This window comes from Rattus norvegicus, chromosome 8, assembly GCF_036323735.1.
Source record: "Rattus norvegicus strain BN/NHsdMcwi chromosome 8, GRCr8, whole genome shotgun sequence".
In the NCBI taxonomy this organism is placed as follows: Eukaryota; Metazoa; Chordata; class Mammalia; order Rodentia; family Muridae; genus Rattus; species Rattus norvegicus.
In genome coordinates this window covers 83,296,688-83,321,116 of record NC_086026.1, presented here as the reverse complement: position 1 = coordinate 83,321,116, position 24,429 = coordinate 83,296,688, and the positions used below count along the sequence as shown (strand labels likewise).

General features: G+C 40.6%; 1 protein-coding gene across 2 annotated transcripts in view; it reads left to right on the top strand.

The window, feature by feature from the left end:
* Positions 1-24,429, top strand: part of Unc13c (unc-13 homolog C) — a 426,173-nt gene that overhangs the window by 232,706 nt on the left and 169,038 nt on the right. For both annotated transcript variants that reach the window (XM_063264996.1, NM_173146.2), the window contains 4 exon segments: positions 8,891-9,047; positions 19,139-19,207; positions 21,049-21,138; positions 23,965-24,093. In XM_063264996.1, the coding sequence (XP_063121066.1) occupies positions 8,891-9,047; positions 19,139-19,207; positions 21,049-21,138; positions 23,965-24,093 (445 nt within the window).

Below are 24,429 nucleotides of genomic sequence, written 5' to 3'. Positions count from 1 at the left end.
TAGTCATCTAACTCTGGCCTCTACGGACACTGAGACCTTCATACATTTGCATGAACATCCGCATTGGTAGATGCTGTTTCTTTCCATTTATGTAATGCCCCGGTGCTGAATAATAACGATGAGACTTTAGACATACAGGGAATCGCAGAGGTCACAAAATAGACGCTTCCTCCACAATCTAGAAACCCAGGTTTTCTCTCTCTGACTGACGGCCACCCACCTCTCCTGCCCACATTTTGCACCAGAGCTCACACTACTCTGCACTCTGGCCGCTGTAAGAGAGTCAGTGGCTTCTGTTTTACACAATGTTCTGCAGTGGTATTTAAAGTCTTTTTGGTTTTTGTATTTGTTTTTTAATTTCTGTGTATGTGTGTGCACCTCGGTGAGTTTATATGCACCGTGAATGTAGGAGCCTACGGAAGCCAGAAGAGACGTCAGAGCCCTTGGAACTGGAGTTAGAGACAGTTGGGAGCCACCATGTGGGTGCTGAGAACTGAACTCAGGTCCTCTGCAAGAGCCATGAGTGCTCCTAACCACTGAGCATCTCTCTCAGCTCCTACTCAAACCTTTTCTGTTCGGAGCTGACTAGAGGGCCACAGACAATGGCAAATGTATGGAGTTCAGAGGACAACTTGCTGGAGTCAGTTTTCTCCTCCCACCATGTGGTCTTTGGGATTAAACTTGAGTTACTGAGTTTGTCAGCCAGTGTGTTTACTGGCTAAGCCTTTTTACAGCTCATTTAAAAACTATTTATGGAAGGAAATGCCTATTGCACACTTTTCCTCATTAATAATGTCCAGGACAGATTTTGCTTTGGCAATACAAAATTTGCCTTTACCATGCCAGAAGAAAAAAAATATATTGCTTGACAATCTAATAATTCCTAAAGTACAGGCTCTTTGCTTGCGCATATTACTGAGCGATGTGATCGGTGCTAGAAATTAATCGGTGCTATAGACAGATACAGGCCTCTAATTGTATGTCTATATGTCAGCCCAGGTAAAAACTGTACTTATATTTAAGAAATTTAGCACAGTGAGCAGCTTAGCTATGACTTGAATTCTAAATAAAGTGAAACACGGAAACCTTGATGAATCATTGCTTTTACTTCATTGATTAGAAGTTCTGGATGCATGCTAGACGCTCAATACATATTGGTAATAGGAGGAACCAGAAGTAGAGTATCTACTGACATTATTTTTGAGCCTCACTTTTTCCTGGCCTATCTCTGGGTGTCGGAGGTCTTCAATTGCCAAAAGCAAATAAAGGAGAAAAGATGAATTTAATGAAATTGTTCTCTGTGACTCCATCACACTGGAAGTCATATTGAAATTCAGTGCATACCACACTGATCCTTTATAATTGAAAATAAATGTCCAGATACTAACACGTGTTGTTGGGGGTTAAAAAAAAAATACTTTTCAGAGGTAGTTCACCCATGCTGCCAAAATGCTATTTCTGTAGTGGGAATGTAAGTTAATTTCTAATAGATTGTTGGCAAAATAAAATAAAATAAAAACTCAATTAGAAGAGAAAAGCTTATGAATAAATTTATCTTCATAATTACACGTATGAAATAGTGAATCAATATTTCTCACCTGTTTTGACAAATGAGAAAATAAACCAACAAGTCACGATGACCAAGCAAGCAAGCAAATACATAGAACTGCGTGTTTCACCCTAATTTAAGAATTCCGTCCTCTTAATATTTAAAACTTACAAGGTTAGGGACTAGGTAGACAGTTTAAAGGGTTAAAAAAATTGGCCGCTTTTCCAGAGGACTTGGGTCCAGTTCTTAGCACCCACATGATGGCTCACAACTGTCTACAATTCTACTTCCAAGGGATGTGCCACTGTCTTCTGGCCTCCATACACAGGGTACACATACATACATGCAGGCAAAACACACATTCATAGGAAATACATGCTTTTTAGAAAGTTTAGAAATCATGGAGTTGAGGTGCTGTGCTTTAAAGAATAAGGTATATCCCATTGGCACAGTATACACACAAGTTTAAAAGGGGAGAAAATGGCTTAATTCTTCTAACTCTTCCTAGAAGTTTCTGTTGATACTCATGGGCTCTATGCTCAGCCACATTGCTCTATTGCTTCATTATCTTCTTCCTAAGGGAGACTGATTGGCTTCTCTTGGGTGCATTCATGTTTCTTTTGTGTCTAGACTTGGTGGACCAGTGAGAGGAACTGTGTGTTAGACCCTGAGTGTGTCATTAAATTTTTCTCTTGAGTAGCTCTCAGGACACAGAGGAAGTAGACTTCGTTCTGCTGCTAAATTACCTGAGCTTTAAGACTCAGCTTGCAGCCCTGGACCCTAAATCCTGGTGACTATAAACACACTCCCCTGTACCACAAGCTGTGTCCTACCAGGGACAGTTTGTCATCCCACCTGTTAAATAAAACTGTGCCCTTTGATCTGGGACATTCCTGGGAACAGAGATCATAGTTCTCCTTCCAAAACAAGCAATCAGGTACTTGAAGACTCTGGGCCCACGTGGACAGTCCAGCCGTCATCCATCACAGAAGGACCTTTCCACTTACAGCAGTAGGAGCAGAGTTCTGTTCCCTCTGTCCAAGGAGCACATTCCTCCACGTGGATTGCTTCTTGGTGTCAGGCATGCAAGCTATTTTCATCTCAGTAGTGTGCCTCGCTATTTCTCTCTTGTGTACGCGTATAATTTTTTTCTCCTTATAATACCTTTGATACCTCTGAGAACATAAATGGAATTTCATTTTAGGTGTTGAAATGATTGGTATGTGTAGTGTAGGTCCATGTATGTGTGTGCACGTCTGTATGCATATATGTGGAGGCCAATGGTCATTGCTAGGTGTCTTCCTCTGTCACTGTCCACCATACATTTTAGGACAGCATGTCTTTATGATACTAGAGCTCTCCTGTTGTCTATATTGGCTGACCAATGAACTCAAGGAATCTGTCTCCTCTGCCTCCCCATTTCCAGGATGATAGATGTGTGCTGTCCCACCTGGCATAATGTGGGTTCTGGAAATGTGAGCGCAGATGCTTATCTTAACCATCAGGTACTTTACCACCAGAGGCAATGCCCCAGTTCACATAATTCAAATTTGCATAATTTAAATTTACATAATTAGTTACATGCCTAACTCTTTAAAGAGTCTTCATTTCATTGGAAAAGAAAGCCAAATCTGTGCTTGAAATGTGGGATTCTGTTAAACTAGGGGCTTCCTTTGTGATGCCAACTGAGAAAAAGCTTTGGGTCCAATGACTTGTGCCTCAGTCCTATCAAAAACAAATCTGTAGATCAGAACTATTGGGAGTTTACCTTAAACCTGGTCTGTTTGAGCTGCTAAAGCCACATGCCTGCCTTCTAAGGAGAATGTTGGGTAACTGACTTTTTGTTAATGCCCAGCATTTTCTCCAGGGTTTGCAAGATGGGTGAACTGTTGCAGAAACAGAGGGCACAGCCGTGAAAAAGAAGCCAAGGTCCAGATCCAGGCCCAGCATTCTAGAATGCATAATTCCTTTGCTCAGCAGATGTTCTCTATGCATCTAGCTGTGTGGACTTAGGCAGGATGCCTTTAGCCTATGAATGTGACTATAACAAAATGCTATACACTGGATGGCTTATAAACAACAGGAGTTTGTTTCCCACAAGTTCACAAGACAGTGAAGTTCAAAGTCAAGGTTGTCTTGTGAGAAGCAGTTTCGAGTTCATGGAAGACTGTCTTCTTGCTGTGTTCTCAGAAAGTTTTCAGTATGGCAGGATCTCTCTGGGATACTTTTTAAAAAGCTACTGTTGGCCCAATCATGATCATGCCGAAGACTTCACCTCCTTACATTGTCAACTCAAAGGAACAATTTCCTCATAGAAATATCTCTCCTCACAGAGGACAGATTTAGGCCACAGCCATTAGAACTCCAGAGTAGGGATGGCTCTTGCCTCCTCTGGACTCTGAGTTTAGTATGGCTAGAAAAATGGCTAAGAATGGGTAACAGCACTGACTGCTCTTGCCAAGGACCTGGGTTTACTTCCCATCACCCACAACCTGTGAGCTTTATCTTGTGGAAAGCAATGCATAAAATATCAGACTGCATCTCTGGAGTCTGCCTTTTCCCAGCCTTCTCTCACTCTTTCCTCTAATGTGTTTCACATCCCATTGCCCATCTCCCATTGTACTTTAGGAGTTCTATCCTTTTTATGTGTATAGAGGGAATAGGTGTGGTAAGTGAGAAAAGACGTTCCTGCCTCTGGAGACAGTTACCGTGGAATAGAGTCTAATGCACAGCCCTGCTGGGAAATAGCTAGGCCCAACTCTCTGCTACAGAAACATAGAGTGAGTGGCATCAGACAAGCCATTCCCCCTTCCTGTTGGCCAGCCAATACTTAAGAGCTAAGACACCAGTCTGTAATTGAGTGTTTCTTAGTTGCTCCTTGGTGCTAAAAGTCATTGATTGGCATTCTTGTTTTCTGGCACTGGTAGTATTTGAGTTCCTTTCTGGTCTTTTTGGAATCTTCTGGAAGATTTAGAGAGTGACTACTGTGGGCTAGCTAGTGCCCATCAGACCCCAGAAATTGCCTCATTCCAGTATTAATCAGAGAATTAGATATTTCTGTCAGTTCTCTGAGATGAATTCCTTCCTACTATTCTGGATGATTTAAAACAGTGCTCTCAGCAGAGCAATGATGGAGTGTGGCTGTCATCAGAGCATTAAAACATTACCACGATATACCATGCTCCTGAAGTGATTGGATGTAATGATCAACTATGCTATCAAGGCAACTGAGCTCTCATCTTGTCCCCTGTAACTCTGTGGAAATGCCTCTGGCTCCTGTTGCCTTGTTTTCATTAGAGAAACAAAAACAAAACCAATAAACAAACATCGGTCCATCTCTGATGTAGGGAAACACTGTATTAAATAAGATCTCATTAAAGACAGAATAGCCACAGATACAGGGTGCAGCCACAGTGTATAACCCCAGAAGGAGAGGAAGGTGGCCCTAAGGAAGTGAAGTCAATGTACTGAGAGACATCTTCCACTCCTGTACTTTGATTAGATATCATAATGAAACAAGTCTATCTGCATGATATGTTCACTACAGCACAATTCTCTCTCTCTCTCTCTCTCTCTCTCTCTCTCTCTCTCTCTCTCTCTCTCTTACACACACACACACACACACACACACACACACACACACACACACACACGGAAAAGGGGCGAGAACCTCAGATAACTTCTTCCTATTGGATTCATTGTCTCCCTTTACCTTTCTCATGCACATCCTCCTAAAATCTTACACCCAAAGTAATCTCTTAAAAATACCAGTCTGATGATGTTGCTTCTTTTTTGTGTGTAGAAGAATTATAGTTTCTGAGAGATGACTTTCTAACTTACATTTACTTTGTAAGAATTTGAGTTTTATTTAAAAAATCCTCTGACCAATGAAGATGTTGTTGACCTGACATATGGTACCGAACTCCACATAAACCCACACACATACTGATCTGGAATTCTGTCCTAACCGTGGGGGCTTGACTGTACCCAATCATGTCTTCACTGTGTCTTGTTTTGTACCGTTTCATCCCTGAGCTAGGTCATTCTCATGGCCCAGCCTCATTTCAAGGTGTTTTCCCTGAGCCTCTGCATGCTATGCTGACCATGTTCTTACTCAGTGGCTCATGGCACTATGTGTTTGGTTCATGATTATCACCCTTGCTTGTACATCTTTTATATGCTTGGGTCCATGCTGTTCTGCATGTTGACTCACTGCTGGGAACTAGAGCATACTTGAGACCCATCTTCTAGATATCTGTTGCACTAACCTCCATAGACTCCAAGTTCTTCATTTTACCCTGGTTACTACCTGGCCTCTCAGCCTAAGCTCTTCCCTTCTGACTGTTCTTTTCCTTGTTTATAGACTGGAGCTTTGGGACTGTGTCCTATATGCTAATATTATCTCTTCTACTCTGTGACCCACTGCAGGGGACAGAGAATAGAAATAATGCCCGAGCCATCTGGCTGTGTGGATTTGCTTTCATTTTTATTACATTTTATTCATCTATCATGAGTGCCTGCTATGGCATGTGTACGGAGGTCAGCAGGTAACTTGAGAGACTTGGTTCTTCTCTTCTACCATGTGAGTTCTGGGGATTGTACTTGGGTCATCAGCCTTGTACACCAAGTGCACGCTCACCTAGTAAGCTGTTTGGCTGCTTGGCTCTCTTACATTGAAACCAAGAACCAGAATACTCTTGTGATGCCCTCCATTTCAAAATGATACCCTTCCAGCTTCAGAGTTTTGGTAAAGTTTATCTTGGCAATTTACTTTTGATATCATGCCTCTACTTCTTCCTAGGTGTGTTTATTTCTCTTTTATCATCTCCCAAATTAACATACTTAGGCATTTAACATTCCATAATTCTTACCCTGTGATTAGGGTCTAAACAAATCTAATTTTATGAAATTTGAGTGGCAAGGAAGAACTCGAGGGCCTTACTTTGAGGTTTTAAAATTTCTTCTCGAAATAATTTTTATATCACTTGTGGTATTCTGTGTGGATTAAATGCATTAGTGATTAACTCCAAATCACCAATAATGCATTAGTTTCACATTAAGGAAAGAAATAAAAGCATTTCCCTTGGTATCACTTAGCCAAGAGTGAGGACAGACTTGAATTATCTACTTTTGCTCTGTGTCTTCTGTCCTCTGTCTGTTGAGTCTGAACTCGTGCCTGCCTGAAGACTGTCTTGTAATTCTCTTCTTGTGCTTTTATCTGTGTCTGCCTGTCCCTGTGTGTCTGTCTGTTGTGTGACTGTCTGTGTGTGTTCAAGTATGTCTGACTCTAAGGTGCCATGTGATTCTGTCTGTTTCATTTCTGTATGTCTGTGTTTCTGTCCCTAACAAAGGGCCTTTTTTCCTCTCTTATTGAACATCGCAGAGAGGATCACATGGGGAAGGAATGGGATACCTTACAGAAATCTTTTTTTAACAGTCTAACAAGGGATTAAGTCACTGACTCCAACTGAACCCCAAGTGACCCAGATAGCAAACGGTATTACAAATGTCATTGTTTATCAACCACTATGCAAAAACATTATGGAAGATAATCATTTTAGAAGATTGCTCTTAACCTCAGTACTTGCAGCTTTCAGCAAACAGTACAAATACATTGTTCTGGGTCAGGGGCAAGGAAGAGTTTGTAATTTAAGATTACAGCTATGCATTAGCTAAGGTTGTAAAAGTTGATTACATGGAAAATTCAAGGCAAGTAAGGTTGACTGCTATAGTGTTCTCTTATCAACAAATTAAACGAATGGGCTGAGTAGTATAGCAACCTTAAGTCTCATGTGACATCAAGATATGTTGTTAATTCCATGAGGTTCAGTAAAGTTCCAGTCTTGTAAGAGATTTAAGAAATATTTTCATAATATTGCATTGCCACAGTATTCATGCTTAACTTTTTAAATTACATTTTATTTCTGTATTTTGCGTGTGTGTGTGTGTGAGTGTGTGTGTGTGTGTGTGTGTGTGTGTGTGTGTGTGTGTGTTTCATGTGTGGGGATCCATGTATGTGCCACAGAGCCTGTGTATAGAGGTCAGAGGACAATTTAAAGTAGTTAGTTTTCCTTGCGTCACATGGGTTCCAGGGATGGAGTTAACCTTGTGAGGTGTGGCACCAAATGTCTTTTCCCACTCAGCCATATCACTGTCTCTCATTTGTGGTATTCTTGGTGGGTGTTAATTAATTTTAATAAGCTCAGAGGTAATAATTTAAAAACATAAATGCATTAACGTTTCTAGGATTACATAACAGGCATCCTATATCTCTTAGGACATTGTTAGTTCTGATTCTCAAGAACCATAACTTTAACCTACTTTCATCAGCCAATCTCGTGAAAAAAGGAAGTAGATGACTAGCCCAGCTGTGAGCTAAGCAAGGCCACAACTTTCAGGACTGACATTGGCTTGTTTTGTGGGATGTCACTCACAAAATGCCCTGATGCACATACACCCAGTTTTGGCATCTGGTAACATGGATTGGGGATACATTACTAAAATCTCTGAGCAAATGGAGTCAGATTACATATGAAGAGCCCTCCTGCTGTGCATATTTTATCTCCCATATTTATCAGAAGTGACACTTTCAGCTTGCCAATCTTTTGATAGAGTTCACATGAGACAGGTTTCTTTGAAAGAAGAAATGGAGCAGAGCACTCGATGCTTTTGATATTATAAATGATTCTCTTAGTCAAGGTTTCTACTGAGAGCCTTTGTGCTCAGGCCTGGCATAATTCAGTTGTTTGTCTAATTGAATCCTGTCTGTAACAGAGTGCTTAGAAAACAGAATGGCTGATAGAGGCTCTTCAAGCCTAGGAAACCTCAGAAGCTCACTTAAGTCATGTGGGATGCTGACAAGGGGTGCCAGTGTGAATGAAAGTGGGGCCTCCTGCTGCAAAATAGAGGGCAAAGTGGGGAGCAGAGAGAATCTAGTGAGCATTTAGGTGAAAGGTGGCTTGGTAGGCTCTTAAATAATTAAATGCAGGATTGGGGAGGGGGGAAGGGTGACACTGTGCCCCCATCTGTTACTCCAGAACACTGGATTCCTTTAGGAACAGTGCTTTGTCAGTGGGCACACAGCACCTATACAGTTCAAAGAGGCTGTCTTTAGCCCCATGAGAAGTCACTTTCTAATTGCACTACTTCACAGGTGTGAATGCAGAATTTCTAAGAGACGGAATGTGGTGCTGTTCCAGTCAGAGACCATGGGAGAGTTTTTGCTCCTTTTCATAGACATAGTTGAGGAATGATGTTGTGCTAACATGAGAAGATGGGCTGGTGTGTGGGTTAACTTCCATTTTAAAAGCACTGAATGTCTTGCTTTTTTAAACATTTCAGGCACTTTTCATGTCTGTCTTCTAAGTACATGTGCCCGGGTGTCCCTGCAGTCATGAGCGCCCTGCTGGCGAACATCAATGCCTTCTATGCTCATACAACTGTCTCCACTAACGTGCAGGTTTCTGCTTCTGATCGCTTTGCTGCTACGAACTTTGGGGTAAGTATAGTTATTTTTGGAACTTGAACTTTTCAAGCAGTCTATGGGACTTAGATTTTTCAAGGGACATTGGTCCCCAGATTCTCTTCCTTCCCACCCACCCCATTAAATTATGTCTAGTATATAACGAGTCTCCATAACTTAACATGAAAATGAAAATTTTGATTTGGTACCCTGGGGAAAAAAGATGTGTATATTTGACCAAAGAAAAAATGTTCTAGAATCTTACTATGAAGGAACAAAGCCTCCTTGGGGGTATCTTAGTCTAATGACCCATATTCAAAGTTGGATTGAAATAGCTTTAATGAAAGAAGTTTTATAGATAACAGGCCTTACCACTGATTGACTTTCCGCATCTGCGATGATGTTTCCCACTAACAGAACACACATTTTGTCAGTGCCCTAGGTCTCTATAGGATATGCTGCATGTTTACAGATTTCTGGTCACTGTGATTAGCTATATCTCATGATAATCTGTGTGTGGCCGCTTTCACGGATACCCCCTTGAAGGAAAGCATGGTAGATCTCTGAGGATCTGCACCTACTGAAAGCTACCTGCCTGCAGCACCCAAGGGTATCAGGAGTGTGTTGGAGAGTGAAAGGACAGAGATTCTCAGAGGTCTATTTGTTACTTGTTGTCTCAGTGACATAGAAAACTGACACCGGACAGGTCAGGAAATGACATGTAAATGAAGAGCCATCCCAGTAAAATTGGAAGAGATGGGATTAAGGAAGACAGAAATAGAAGGACAGATTCCAGAACCTTCCAGGCACAAAAATCAGCTGAATGACCAGTACTTGCTGTCTTTGAAGACAGATCCAATGTAGGCCTAGGGAGGACAGGGCAGATTCCAGGAGTCTAGGCAGGGAATCTGGGGGGCAGCTTTGATGGTCAGTAGTGCTGCTGTGCATATTCCACTGTCCCTTTCTTTTTCACAGAGAAGATTAAAAATCATCCCTAAACCAACACACAATTAGTGCTTCTTCTGCCTCTCCAGTCTTCCCAGCAACTCAACTCAGGTTCACAAAGGATACTTTCATTGGCCCATCTGTTGTAGAAATCAAATGTGGGGTTTGTATCCTATGATAAAAACAATGAAAGAACAATATTTAGGAAGACCCGGGCTATAGGTGAACTTGTGTTCCATTCTCTGCACCCAGGAGGAAGAACATGCATGTATTGTTTGGGGTGAATTCTTCAAGGAAGAGGCCAGTAATATTTAAAAAAAAACCAAGTGAAACACGGGTAACTGAGGATAACTTCAGGGCTGTGGGTAACAGGTTCGATAATGGCTATTATCAAGTTCCTTCTGTCCCCGAAACCTGTTTCTCAACCTGCTCAGTGAGGCTAATGAGACCTACTCTGGTGTTCTTCCTAAATTTGAAGTAAGGATCAGATGAAATTTAAGAATCCACAATCTAATATGCAAAATATGAGGATTCTAAAATTATATGACGTACAAGAGGTTTGTCCCTCCTAGCTTTCCTGCAACATAAGCGACATACTGTCAGCTACTATTGTTAGATAGAATCAAGCCTTGCAGGAACTGGGACTAAGGAACATTCTGGAGCCAGTTCCACAAAATACCATGATGGTCAAATCCCAGACCAAAGAAAACTTTTGCAATAAAAGCATCACCTTGGAAACAGAACCTGTTGTCTTGGGACTTTGTCTATAGCATGAAGCATGCTGCGTTATGAAATGGCTCTGGTTCTATTCTGCCTGTGGTGTGCACTGTGGAGAACAAGCCAGGCTTGCAGAACACTGAGCCCTTCTGCCTCAGAGAAGATGTGGTTACATGATTAACAACCTCCATAAAAGCCACCTGAGGAAAATTGGATGCCACGCTCTTTTTACTTCACACTGACCCAGAGAGAAGAAAACACATTGACTTCGGCACATTGCATATCTCAGTAACAACATGCTTGCAGCAAACCTCATTTTGTAAATCAAGTAACATTCTTGTAGAATAGAAGCAGAAAAAAACCTGAAACATTTGATCAAACCACAACAAACATTTGATTAATTGGCAGTTGGGCATGTGACTTTGTGTTTTTCCCTCACTGTAGAATCTAGTCCTGTTTCCTAAACCAAACATATCAACTATACTGTCTCTCTATCACTCCACTTTGGAGCCCTGAGCTCTCAGTCACTCAGGGACTAAAGTAGATACAGATAAAGTAGATACGGTGACAGTGTATATCGTCAGTTGTTTAACCTTTTAAAAGGGTATAACCCAGATTTTTCAAATCCCTCAAACAGTGTATTTGAAAAAGCTTTCTTCCATCTAGTCATGGTGGTGCACACTTGTAATTTCAGGACTCAGGATGTAGACACAGGTGCATCTATGTGCTCGAGGCTGGCTGGTCTACATAGAAGACATAGTTCCAGGACAGCCTGGAGCATAGAGATACTCTGTCTTAAAAAGGAATTAAGCAAAAAGGAAAAAAAAAAAGGGAAAGCTTTCTTCAGAGTCTTACACACCCTGGCCATGTGTTCTACCACCAAGCCGCATCTCCAGCCACCCACATGTTCATTTCTTTGCCTACCTGTTCTTCCAGCTTTACTTGGCAAGTCCTGTACGCTCCTGCGGCAGCTGATGGAATGGAAGAAAGATACAGTTTGACTTTGACTCCAATAAGACAATCACAGAAATGTGGAAAGTAAACACAAGCCACTCTCAGATATAGCAAGTCTCACAGAAGCTTACACAATATTTACAAATGCATAAAGACCAGAGAATAATGAGTGACTGACCGTCATAGGACCGCCCAGAAGTGGACAAAGGAATAGTGGACAGTAAGTTCCAAGGTCAAGAGGTACCAGGAAAATAATCACAGATTTATGAAGATATTTTAGTAAATACAAGGAAAAATGAAGATAGAAAATAAGTTGAAAAGTATACATAGGGTCTGGAGAGATGGCCCAGCAGCATGTTTCTCCAGCAGAGGACCCAAGTCAGGTCCCTGTACCCAGCTAGATTTTGGGTGTGGGTCAAAGACCCAATGTCTGTGCCCTCCTCAGATGTCTGTGCCCTCCTCAGATGTCTGTATTCATAGGTGCATACAAAATACACATAGACACACATTTGAATAATCTAAAAACATCATTTTTGAAGTATGCATAGGGTGGCTTATCTACTGCAGACCAGCGATAGATGGTACTTCATGAGGACGGTGGATAGAAGATTAACATCGGATCACCGGGGACTTCTACAGACTCTGGGATGTTTGGACTGCATGTGTAATATGTGGGGTATGTTGAGATAGGATTTCTAATGGAGCAGGACCACTGTATGGTAAATGCTGCAGAGGGGAGAGATCAACTGCATGCATCTGACATAGGTTGTGGTGTGGACACCATCTAACAAACTTTAGATAGAAAATATTTAACGGAAAAGTACATGTTTTGGATATCATTTGAAGGACGTCCATGATAATTCCAAATGCCTTGATTTGCAAGAGAAATGATGAGCTCTCAGAACATCAGAAATGTAAGGAATCAAGGATTGTCTGTCCCGTCATGTCTTTCTAAAATTATCATGCTGGTAACAATAGATTGGAAAACAAGCATCTTTGTACCTTGGCCAGTTGCAGGAATAAGCCAAGAGGCAGATGATGGGGAGGGGTCACATCTCATGTCTCCTTCCAAATATGGTAGCCAGGACACTGTACAACTGAGAGGCAGAAAATAAGATTATGGAACTAGATGGGAAGGACTCAGAACAAAAGCATTGGTGTTGAATGTCTGGGGTGCAGGAAGCTATGGAATCAAAGAGGAGAGAGTGAGCCCTAGTCCTGGTCATTGACAGGGGGTTGGGGGGGGGCGTTGGGGATATGTGCTGATGACCCTGGTGTATCAATGTGATTCCAAGTTTAGTCAATAGCAAAGTGGCGTGTGAGGCAAAAGGGGAATAAAGATATAGAGTGTTTTGGAAAAGATTATTAGACCATTTCCTTTTAAAATGATTTTTATAGTGTGTGCATGTGTACGTGTGTGTGTGTGTGTGTGTGTATGTGTGTGTCTGTGTGTGTGTGTGTGTGTGTGTGTGTGTGTGTGTGTGAATGCAGTACCCACAGAGGCTAACAGAGGATGTCAGATCCCCTAGCACTGGGGTTACAGGTGGTTATGAGCTACCCAACATGGGTGCTGGGAACCAAACCCAGACCCTCTACAAAAGCAGCAAATGCTCGTCATCACCGAGCAAGCTCTCCAGCCCCATCGCTGTTTCTTCAAAGCTGACTAAACATGTGTATAGAGAGACACAATCTAGTGTTGTCTGTTCACGACATTTGCATGGCTTTACAGGATATTCTTAAAGAAGAATATAAATTCTTCAATAGGAAATTTGTTGTAAAATGATTTTTAGAGTGTGTGAGTGTGTGAGTGTGTGTGTGTGTGTGTGTGTCCGATCGTTCGTTAACATTTACGACTGATACTATTAGCAGTGCAAACTCCAAGAAAGGAAACAATGTTTTCACTTACTTCCTTACACACCACAAGAAAACTCTTCTATGGCTTCTGACTATATATTATTTGATCATCTCTTCATAGGACAAAGAATTCTGAAATATTTTTACAGGAAAAAAAGAAAGATCATTTGGTCTTTCACATCAATGAATAGGTCACAATTTTTAGATTCTAGTCTAGAGGATTTTATCATTCCTAATGCCACACATTCCTGAAGCCTAATGCTTTTAATGGCCTTTCTCAGACTTGATAAAATATCTATTACATTTATGTCACAGATGATATAAGAATAAAGCGTGGCCTGTGAAGAACAGACAATTATGATTTTAGTCAAGGCTATTTCAGGAGAAAAGAGAGGAGGCTTGAGTCTCTACCCAAGTCCACTATGAGAAAATATGGGAGAAATTTCATATACTGGCATGAGAAAGGATGCTGTGCAGACTGTTAAAAGAAAAGCTATGACCAGCATGTTAAAGTGCTTTAAACTTGCAGTTTTGGTTTTTTGTTTTTGTTTTTGTTGTTTTGTTTTGTTTTGTTTTGACAACAAATGTTGCCCATCCATCTGCCTCAATGACAGAGCCTCATGGAGGCTGGGACACAGGAATTCTTCTCTCACAGAGCATTGCAACACAAAGTGATGGGCTCCCAGGATTTTCAGGAAAACATACATGGGTAAGAAAACTGGAAAGATTTTTTTAATATCTACATATCAAGAGAAATAGTAAACAATTACAAGATTTCTGAGCTCTAAGAGAGGAAGCTTCAGGGCAGGAATATAGACAGACCCTATACAAGGATAAGCCAGGTGAAAAGAGCCTTAGGAAGCCCAGGCCATGGACTAGGACAAGCCAGTGATTTGCATGTTCTCTTGTGAGGGACCAACAAACACTTAGAAATTAATGAAATATGTTGTTTGCAATATATTTATTAATATCAATATTAATCTCGAATCAATAAGAAATGCAAAGACATTCCCAACATGTTTTATGATTAACATGAATTAATTATTAAGAGCCCTTAAATATTGTATTTGAAACATTTCTCTTCTTCCTGAGTTGTTGGTTTTGATGGATCTGAATGGAGAGATTGCCAGTCCATGTCTGAATATTCTTTCTCTTATTTCTGAAATTTCTCACAAACCTGAGATCACATGAGCATATAGGATCCGTCTAAGAGGTACTGAGGCAAGTGAAGGTCACACCAAGTTTGAACAGCATCAGCTTCCATCAAAGCTCATTGTGACCAAGATGGGAACTGGAGAAAGAAGCTGAGGCTGTGTGGAAACTGATACCCACTTCTAAGAGGAACTTTTCTTCCCACCATTTCCAGAATCCTCAGGGGACCTTTCCAAATATGCACTCATGAAGTAGCCACTTCCCTTCTCTCCCTTAGTCCTCCCTCTGCTCATGAGCCCAATCCAGCCCACCTCTTAGTTTTGTACGGCCAATGAGTTAAGAATGATTTTTTTTATGCTTTTAAAAGTTATTTTAAAAAATCAAAAGGTTATAATCTTGTGATACAATAAAATTACAAATTTGCTGTTAATCAATAAAGTTTTATTGAAAAATAACCATGTCCAAAACACTGGTGTATTATCTAGCAAAGCTATCATGAGTGGTAGGTTGGAAGTGACAGACTCCTTAAGGTCAAAGTCTGTAGGCCTCTTCAGATAGCTTGCTGGCCACTGGCATTGGTATTTTAATCGCCTAATTAAACCTGACATTTTGATAAATAGTACTACCTAGTATCGTTACCATGATTTGCCTACTAGACAAGTGTGACCCTTACCTACTATAACAGACTGAATAATGTAGCCATTCCCTAAGTGGCTAAAGGAGCAACATGTTTTAATCACCCTATCTCTTATTTACTTCTCAGATCATTCCATGCAAATAGCAGACTCCCTCTGTGGTCTCAAAGGTGATCTCCCTCTAGTTAAACAGAAATACGGTAAACAAAATTGCATCTCAAGCTGTCCCTGCTGTTTAAAGAATCCCTTTGAAAAATTCAATCAACAGAACACTTTTAATTTTGTTTCTCTGGATGTGATTTGGGATTCTCTGACAAGGAGCCCAGCAGATTTCTCTCTCTGGCTTTCTTTCTTCCTTGCATGTAAATTTTCAGGAGTGCTCTGGAAACCAACCTGGAGAGAAGAAATATAAAAGTTGCCTTAGTCAGAATTCTGGTCATCCCCACAAGATAGAAGCTCATAAGTCCAGCTAAGTAAGACTCTGCCACACATAACCTAAATCCAGGGCCAATAAATACTGGGGTAGTGTAGCTCAGGACTGTAATTTTTAAAGTGTGGATAGAGTCTGGGGAGATGGCTCAGTCAGTAAAGTGCTTGCCTTGAAAACACAAGTACCTGAATTGGATCCTGGAACCCATAAGTGATGTCAAGTATGATGTAATGCTTGTAATCCCAGTATGGTAGTTTGAGTAAGATTGGCCCCTATGGGCTCATGTATTTGAAGGCTTTGTCTGAAGTTGGTAGAATTGTTTGGAAAGAAGCAAAAGGTGTGGTCCTGTTGGAGAAAGGATGTTAATTGGAACAGGATTTGAGGTTTCACATCATTCCAAGTTCTCTGTCTGTGTCTGTGTCTGTGTCTGTGTCTGTGTCTGTGTCTGTGTCTGTGTCTGTGTCTGTGTCTGTCTCTCTCTCTCTCTCTCTCTCTCTCTCTCTCTCTCTCTCTCTCACTGCCTTATGGATGCCTCATATATAAGTTCTCAACTATTGTAACAGCACCATGTCTGTCTACTGCCATGCTCCCTACCATGATGGTCATAGACTCTCCCTCTGAAATTGTAGCCCTCATAAAATCGTCTATAATTACCTTGGTCATTGTATCTTATCACAGCAATAAAAAGCTAATTAAGACACCCAGTGTTAAGAAGGTAAGAAATAGGTGAATCCCTAGGACTCTTATGATCCAGCCTAGTCGACTTGGTGAGTTCCAGGCTGGTGAGAGACCTTGTCTTTTAAAAAACATATATATAGCGCCTTTCTGTTTCATTCATTAATTTTTTTATTAGAATGAAGTACACTTCTTTAACTTTCCTTATTAAAAAAATAGTAGGTGGTGAGAAATGAAGAATGACACCTAAGGTTATTCCCTGACCCCTACACATGCCTGTATATACATGTAATCAAACACAGATGTGCACATGAACACAGACATACATGGGGATGGACACAAAGACACTTACACACACACACACACACACACACATACACACACACACACACACACACACACATACAACTGGATGGACGTAAGTAGGACAGGCATGAAATTCTAATGGCATCGATGGCTTTACCATTCTCACTACTTCCTTAGCCTCTCACCCTGTAAGCATAAACTAGGCACTCAATAAAGAATTATGTAGCAAATACTAGTAACATGAACAGACCCCACCAAGCATTCTTTCTGGGGCCTTTTGGATCAGTAATTAATCGACAAAAGAAAGCTGAGTCATTCCTCTTTAATAAACTCAGTATGTCTCATTGTCCAAGACTATGGTATCTGCATTGGCCTCCTCTAATGAAGTCTGAGACGGTAACCATTTCCTACCGGGCACATTCACCACATGAAATTCTCTTATTGAAAATCAGTGGAGAATTAGGTGCTGAGCAGTGGCCAGCCTGGCCAGCCCTGCTGCATGCAATAGGATCAGTGATTTGGGGCAAAGCACAGTTCAACGGTCTGGTCAGCTGTCTTGATGATTTGTGCCAATCACAGAGGTCAGGCACAGCTTCCAGAGATGGGACACAGTCAGACTGACTTTTACAGTCACTCAAGTGATTAACTTTACTGTGGCCCTGAACTCTGTTGTAGCAATTCTTTCATCGTCATTGTTCATTTTGATGGATGGGAGTGGAGAGGCCAGTAATAAAGGGCATCCGAGCTTGTTGCCTTCCCTCCCCGAGAACATGTTGAGACAGGAGAAGGAAAATCTAAGATTTAAGCTCACCTGAATATCTCAGTAGCTTTGCTGAGATCACAAAGTGATCTTACACTACTTAACAAAGTTCTCTAAGCTTCTAGAAGGCAAAATTTCCATCTTCAGCTTCCGTGTTTTCTCCACGGGAGTTAGAACAGGAGTGGCGTTTTAACCTTTGTTCACCACGTGTGATTCTGAGGATGGCAATTCACTGAACAGTTGGAACTTTTAATTGAGTGAAAAGTCGTCAAAAGTCTTCAACTTACGTCGCTATTCGGCTGTGGCTCTGTTAAGAACAGGAACTTCAAAGACGAAGAGGTACATACCTCATACATCTACTTCGCAAATTAAGGAGAGCTTCTAATGTGCCAAAACTCTGCAAAATGTAATTTGGTATTTATAGACCACTGATGTAGACAGACACCCTTGCTCCCAGTCACTCCTGCACCTACTCATTATTTTATACTCTTATAAAGAAACTAAAAGCCAGGACAGTAGCATGTGTGCTGCCTGCAATGGTTTTCTTCCAGTTGCCAATTTAATGAGAGGTAGAATCAGCTGGGAAAGGAGTTTCATTGAGGGGTCGTCTAGATCAGGCTCACCTGTAGGCATGTCTGGGGGCGGGGGTGTTGTCATCATGACACTAACTGGTATGGGACGACCCTGTGTAAAAGTGGGCAGCACCACTCCCTAAGTTGTGATTGTGAACTGTGGAAAAAGTAAAATGAAAAGAAGAAAAGGAGACAGCAAGCTGAGCACCCGTGCTCTCTGCTCTTGACTAGGAATGTGGTCAGCTGTTTAAAGTTCTTGTTACCTTCATTGTCGCACAATGAAACTCTTTCTCTATAAGCCAATGTCGTCAGGTATTAGTTTTATCACAGCAAAAGGAACCAAAGCTAAGGCATTGCCTATGGAGTTTGTGTGTGTGAGACTTTCATACTGTCCCCTTCTTTGTATTAGATACATCTGATTCCAACTCTATATTTACTAACACAACTCCATACTCTCGGCAGCCAAATACTTTTATGGAGAGCACAGTCCCACACTGACACAGTCCTGATGACAGCAGCAAGAAGTAGGAACACAGTTTTTATAATAATAGCAGAGATAAATCGTAAAATCCTTTAAAAGCAATCAATCCCCTTCAGATTATTAAGTCTGTGCTTGCTTCCCAAAGGAAAATGTCTTTTTAAAATGTTTTTTAAACACATATACCAGCTGTTTCCATCCTATGACTGGAAATTAATAAATCTGTCATTAATTTTCTGGGGACTCAGGGTAGTATGCAGGACCAAAACAAGGGGTAAAATGTGTTTTCTTCTGCTGATACACTGAGGTACTTATATAGAGAAATGGTGGGAATTCATTTCTCTGTAGAATAACTCCAGATACTCTAATAGGACAATTGCACCATTTCCTATCATTCACAGGGGTAGGGTGGGTGACTTACCTGAAGAATAGGGATGGTATTAAAGACCCAGAGATGGACTCTGAACCACTGTCATGTCCTGTGGTTTTGTAGTTCTGTGACTTTGGACAGTGGTTGACATCAGTGCTCCTCTGCCTTTGTAGAATAGGAACAGTAACTTTCATGGATAGTTGAGAGGATTACATTGAATGTGGTTTGATTCTTATTTCTCTTATTTCCATCTCCCTGTCTTGTGTTTTCTTGGTACAGAGGGAAAAATTCATAAAACTACTGGACCAGTTGCATAACTCCTTAAGGATTGATCTGTCAAAATACAGGGTAGGTACATCATAGTTTCCCTTAAGGTATGGAAATCTGCCTTTCTCTAGGTAATTTCTTCCCTTAAGGCAGGGAAATCTGCCTTTGCTCTAGGTAATTTCTCACCATAGTTATCATTGCCCATCCTGTAATGGAAAAGTAGTGCTGATTTTGAGTCTCATACATTGGAAGCAATCCTCCAGAGATCTGTTGTTGTTCTCATACTCCGCATGCACATAAACCCCAACAATAACAATACTTTGTGTGTGTACAGCTGGATCTTGGAATTCTTAACAACCATCTTGTGGAGCACCCCTAAGCTAATCATCAAAAGAACACAAGGTCCAGTCTCATTTTGAGAATGTATTTATAAAAAGTCTGTAGTCATAATTGCAGATGCCTTTTTTGTAACTTATATTCACCTATGTTTTATTGAATATTTTCTTATTTTTATATATGCAGATCCTATATTCATTTTTAATTAATCTCTTAATGATGAATAGATAAATTGTTAGATAGATGAATAGAAAAGTTGATGGATGGGCAAATAGATGAAAACATAAGTTGATATGTATAGATAGATGGTGACTAAATATAGCAGGGATGAATATATTAATGATGAATGGGTGGATGGTAAATAAGTAGACAGATGAGTTGATTGATGGATAGATAGATTACAGATAGATAGATAGACAGACACACAGACAAATAATTGCATATTTCTGAAAATTGCAAACTGAATTTTTTCAAGGTCTAATTGCATGTTGAAAGTAACATCATTATAAAAAGACAACATCACACATACCTGCCAGCTATAGAAGATATTTCAGAGCAAGAAGAGCCTTGAACACAACTTATGTGTCATGATGTAGCCACTAAGCCCACTCAAGGTCATCAGACATATCCAGGAGTCAGTTTGGGATTCTCTGATGACTGCAGAGAACCTATGCAAAAACAATCATCAGTTAATAAAAGAGCTTTCTTATGGTTAAAACCATGTGTTCTCTCAAGTACTGTTATAAAGGCACTTTGGTTTTCCTCCAGAATTCAGAATATCTGTAATTTTAAAGTGACCTGTCTCAAGGCACCTCAGTATAGAGAAAGTCATGTCTCAAACTCATCACATTTCAGATCTTGGAATACAATCTTATTTTCTATAACTAGCAGTTTCCTTGTGGCTGAATAGTAAACATTACCACCTGTACTATGTCCAAAATAACTTTTGAAAATTAAACCCATCTTTGGAGAATGATAAGAGGATTTAAATACATACTAATATCCTTTCTTTGAAAAAATATTTTATAAGCAGAAATTAATCCTTTAACATTGCATAACTGATAACATAGTGTACTTTTAAAACTTTGTCTTTATTGATGAACGGTTTAATCCATTGATATGGTGAGTTTGATCATTTTTCAGCCCTCCATTCTCCATTCTCATAGTTCTCTCTCTCCTGCTGGAGCACTTCTTATCAACAAGCCCCCTACCTACTGTCATATCTTCATTTTCTATGTGACACACTGAGTTTAATTAGGGTTTCTTGTCTGAGTATGGGTAGGAGGTTATTTACCGGAATATTGCAACCCATCAGTGGCTGCTACACTGTTGAAGAAAATGATACCCTGAGGAAGAATAAAAGGGTCTGAACTTCTGAGATGAATAGAAGAATATTTTTAAAACTTCTAGTTTTCAGAATGTTCTGTGATAAAAATTTAGAAGGAATAATAGTTTTATAAATTATTAACTTTTATATGACCTACCTCCTGCTTTTAATTTTTTCATGGTAAGTTTGTTTATATTGGCTTCCACACTGCTGGTTGTATGTCAACAACTTTATCCATCTCTGTTTCCTTTTTAACCAGGAAAACTTTCCAGCCAGCAACAGTGAGAGACTACAGGACCTAAAGTCCACTGTGGACCTGCTGACCAGCATCACCTTCTTCCGGATGAAGGTATCTCATCTCATTCCCACAATGTCTTGGTGTCACATCACAACACATTTGTCCCTTGACAGAGCTGGGCTTTATCCTGCTCCTGACCACGTCCAGCCAGAAATCCTGGACTATATGACTTTGCCAAAATAGGGTTTATCAAAGAAACAAGTTTTCTAGTCATTTTACCCTGATACATTGGATCAGAACTAGATATGTCTTAAAGGATGCTCTTTCAGTAATGATACAAGACACTTTGTAAGAAATAGCAAAGTTATGATAAGTCAAAGTAGAGCTACATTTAAGTGTTAGCTGAGATGGTTTGCTAACTTTTTACTGCAGGAAGAGCTGATTCCTCTTCACCTGATGGTGCCAGTGCCTTGGCAATACTTGTATGAGAACCAGTCACGTGATTTCTTGATACACTTGGCTATAAGCTACCAAGTTCACTAGGCGTTTCTGTTTTGATATATTCCTTCTTTAATATCAACTTCTAGACATTCATAATTTAGAAAAGCCATTGATTTATATTAAGCCTTTCAAACACAGCTTTCCAGGATGTAGACATATTATTCTTTTCTCTTTGAAACAGAGTAACATGAGTGTTTGTCAGCAAGTCCTAAGACATCAAGCAAAACAACATTCCAGGCTATTTTTCTCGCTCACCATTAGTTCTGTTAGTTACAGCACTAAAACCATAAAATAATAAGAATAAATAGTATTTCATAACCGATAAAAACAAAAGCAACTAATGATCATTAGTTGTCAGGACCCATTGGCAACTGTAGTAAACAGAATTTGTATCTGTTCTGATCTAGTAGTACCAATGGTACAGAGAATGCTAGACAGACCTGGTCAAGGCTCAGATGAAACTCTTTCTGAGTTTTGCCACTGCAGGAGGATGAGAGGGTAGGAACAATGGAGTGCCACTCCAGTGATAAGTATCTGCCCATGTCCCCCATCATGACTATACTGATGATTATGATTCTGTCTAGTTCACTAGTAAAAGGAACAAAGAGAACATCCTCAAGTATGGCAAAGCCCAACCCACCCATCTGTGTGCTAATTATCCTCTTCTTTCTTTTGTATTGTTGACTGTCACATTGAGTCTGTTTTCCAAAAACAATGACCCTGTGCTTTGCACTTTGTGCCTTCCCTTTCCCTCCTCTTAGGCATTAACACACTGGCTAAATTCCTCCCCATGCTGCTGAATCACCAGCTTCATTTGACTCACTCTATACTATTATCAATTTTACTTTAATGTCTTTAAAGCGTTTCTCCATGATGGAGAGATGGTTCAGCAGTAAAGAACACTTTCTGCTCTTCCAAAGGACCTGGGCTCTATTCCCAACCTACATGGTTGCTCACAACCATCTACAATCACAGTTCCAAAGGATCTGATGTCCTCTCCTGACCTTTGTGAAGACCACATGCATGTGGTTCACAGACTACATTTAGGGGAACCCATACATACTAATAAGTCTTTAAAGACTTATTAAAAGTCTTTAAAAGACTGCTTGAGTTCACTCATCACAGATTCAAAACTCTTCAAAATTTTTCTTCCTTCTATTATTTTTTGGGCAGAATTATAAATCAATTACCAATTTCTCCCTCCAAACACTCCCATATACCCCTTCCTCCCATCCTACTCTCTTTCAAATTCATGGCCTTTTTATTTTTTTATCAATTCTCTCTCTCTCTCTCTCTCTCTCTCTCTCTCTCTCTCTCTCTCTCTCTCTCTCTCTCTTCCTAAATATAAAATATTTGGTATATATAATACTACCAGGGTATGGCACTGGACAACCAACTGGTGTGTTCCTCCCTAAGGAAAACCTCTTCTCCTGCTCCCCTGTCCTCAGTTCCTATGTAAAGTAGAGACTTCATGGGCTTTTCTCCTTCCAGTTCGATATGTCCATTGGCATTATGCCAACTCAGCTCATGTTTGAGCAGTCATGATGGTGAAACTTTATAGGTGTGGCTTCTGCTATTACTGAGAGACACAAACCCACAGCCAGCTCCCTGAGTTACTCTCCTGTTCTATTAACCCTTTTCTGTCTTAATTAACCATAATTAGGCTCTTAACAATATTCTCCATGTAGGTCTCCTGTTCCCTTTAACCCTCTCCCTTCGACTTCATCTGCCAACCCTGTCCTTTGTGTTCTTTCTAGTGTATCAACCCTTCCCAGTTTCCCTCCATTGCTTTGTTTTTCTCCTCATCATGTGTTGTCATGCATGTTCTTAACTTGTTTTTTACTCATTAACTCTAGAATTCAAGCCTACAAGTAAAGGTGATTCTCTTCATCCCCCGACGTGCTTACTACAGTACTATTGCTATCAGACACATAGTCTTGGATGTTTACAACCATAGACATTTTTAGGAGAGCACTATCTCAGAAAGTTAAATACTTTAAAAATTTACACCTCTGCAATGATGGTACACACCTTTAATCCCAGCACTCAGGAAGCAGAAACAGGTGAATCTCTGAGTTTGAGGCCATCCTTGTCTACAGAATAAGTTTCACAGCAGCCAGGGCCATACAGAGAGAAAACCATCTTACATGTATTTATTGAGGGGCAACATGGGTGCACGCGTGGAGATCAGAGGGCAACTTGCAGAACTCAGTCCTCTTATTCCACTGTGTCCTTTCCGGGGCTTAAATTCAGGTCATCAGACTAGGTCACAGTCTCCCTTATCCACCTAGCCATATCACCGGCCTTACAGAAAGATTTCTCGGGCTGCGTATTTTAAACATAGTCAAATTGACTATACATCACTTGAATATGATTGAGATGGTTTTATGGGTTTGCAGGGCTCTGCTGTTTTTAAAAAAATGATTTGTCTGCCAGGTCCTGGAGCTGCAGAGCCCCCCAAAGGCCAGCGCAGTGGTGAAGGATTGTGTCAGGGCTTGTCTGGATTCCACGTACAAGTATATCTTCGACAACTGCCACGAACTCTATTCTCAGCTGATAGACCCGGTAAGAGGAGAAATGCGGTTTTATGAGCGCCGCCGTTCTGTTTCTAATATCTGTTCCAATGCATTTACAATAGCAGAAAATGGGGAACTGTGCTCATTTAGTCTCACATTAACCACAGGTTTGAGAATTCCCATCTCATGTCTTCCCATTTGAACATCATTTCCCTACATTTGAGCTAATTCATTCCTCACAATAGCTTTGTGTGGCAAAGGTAGATATCATCGTCCCTGTTTTTCGGGTGCATAATTGCATTTAGAAGAATTAAATGTTTCGCTCCAGTTCACAGGGTAGATAGCAGCTCCTTTGAGGGAAACCTGGCATTAGGCGAGTATGGCG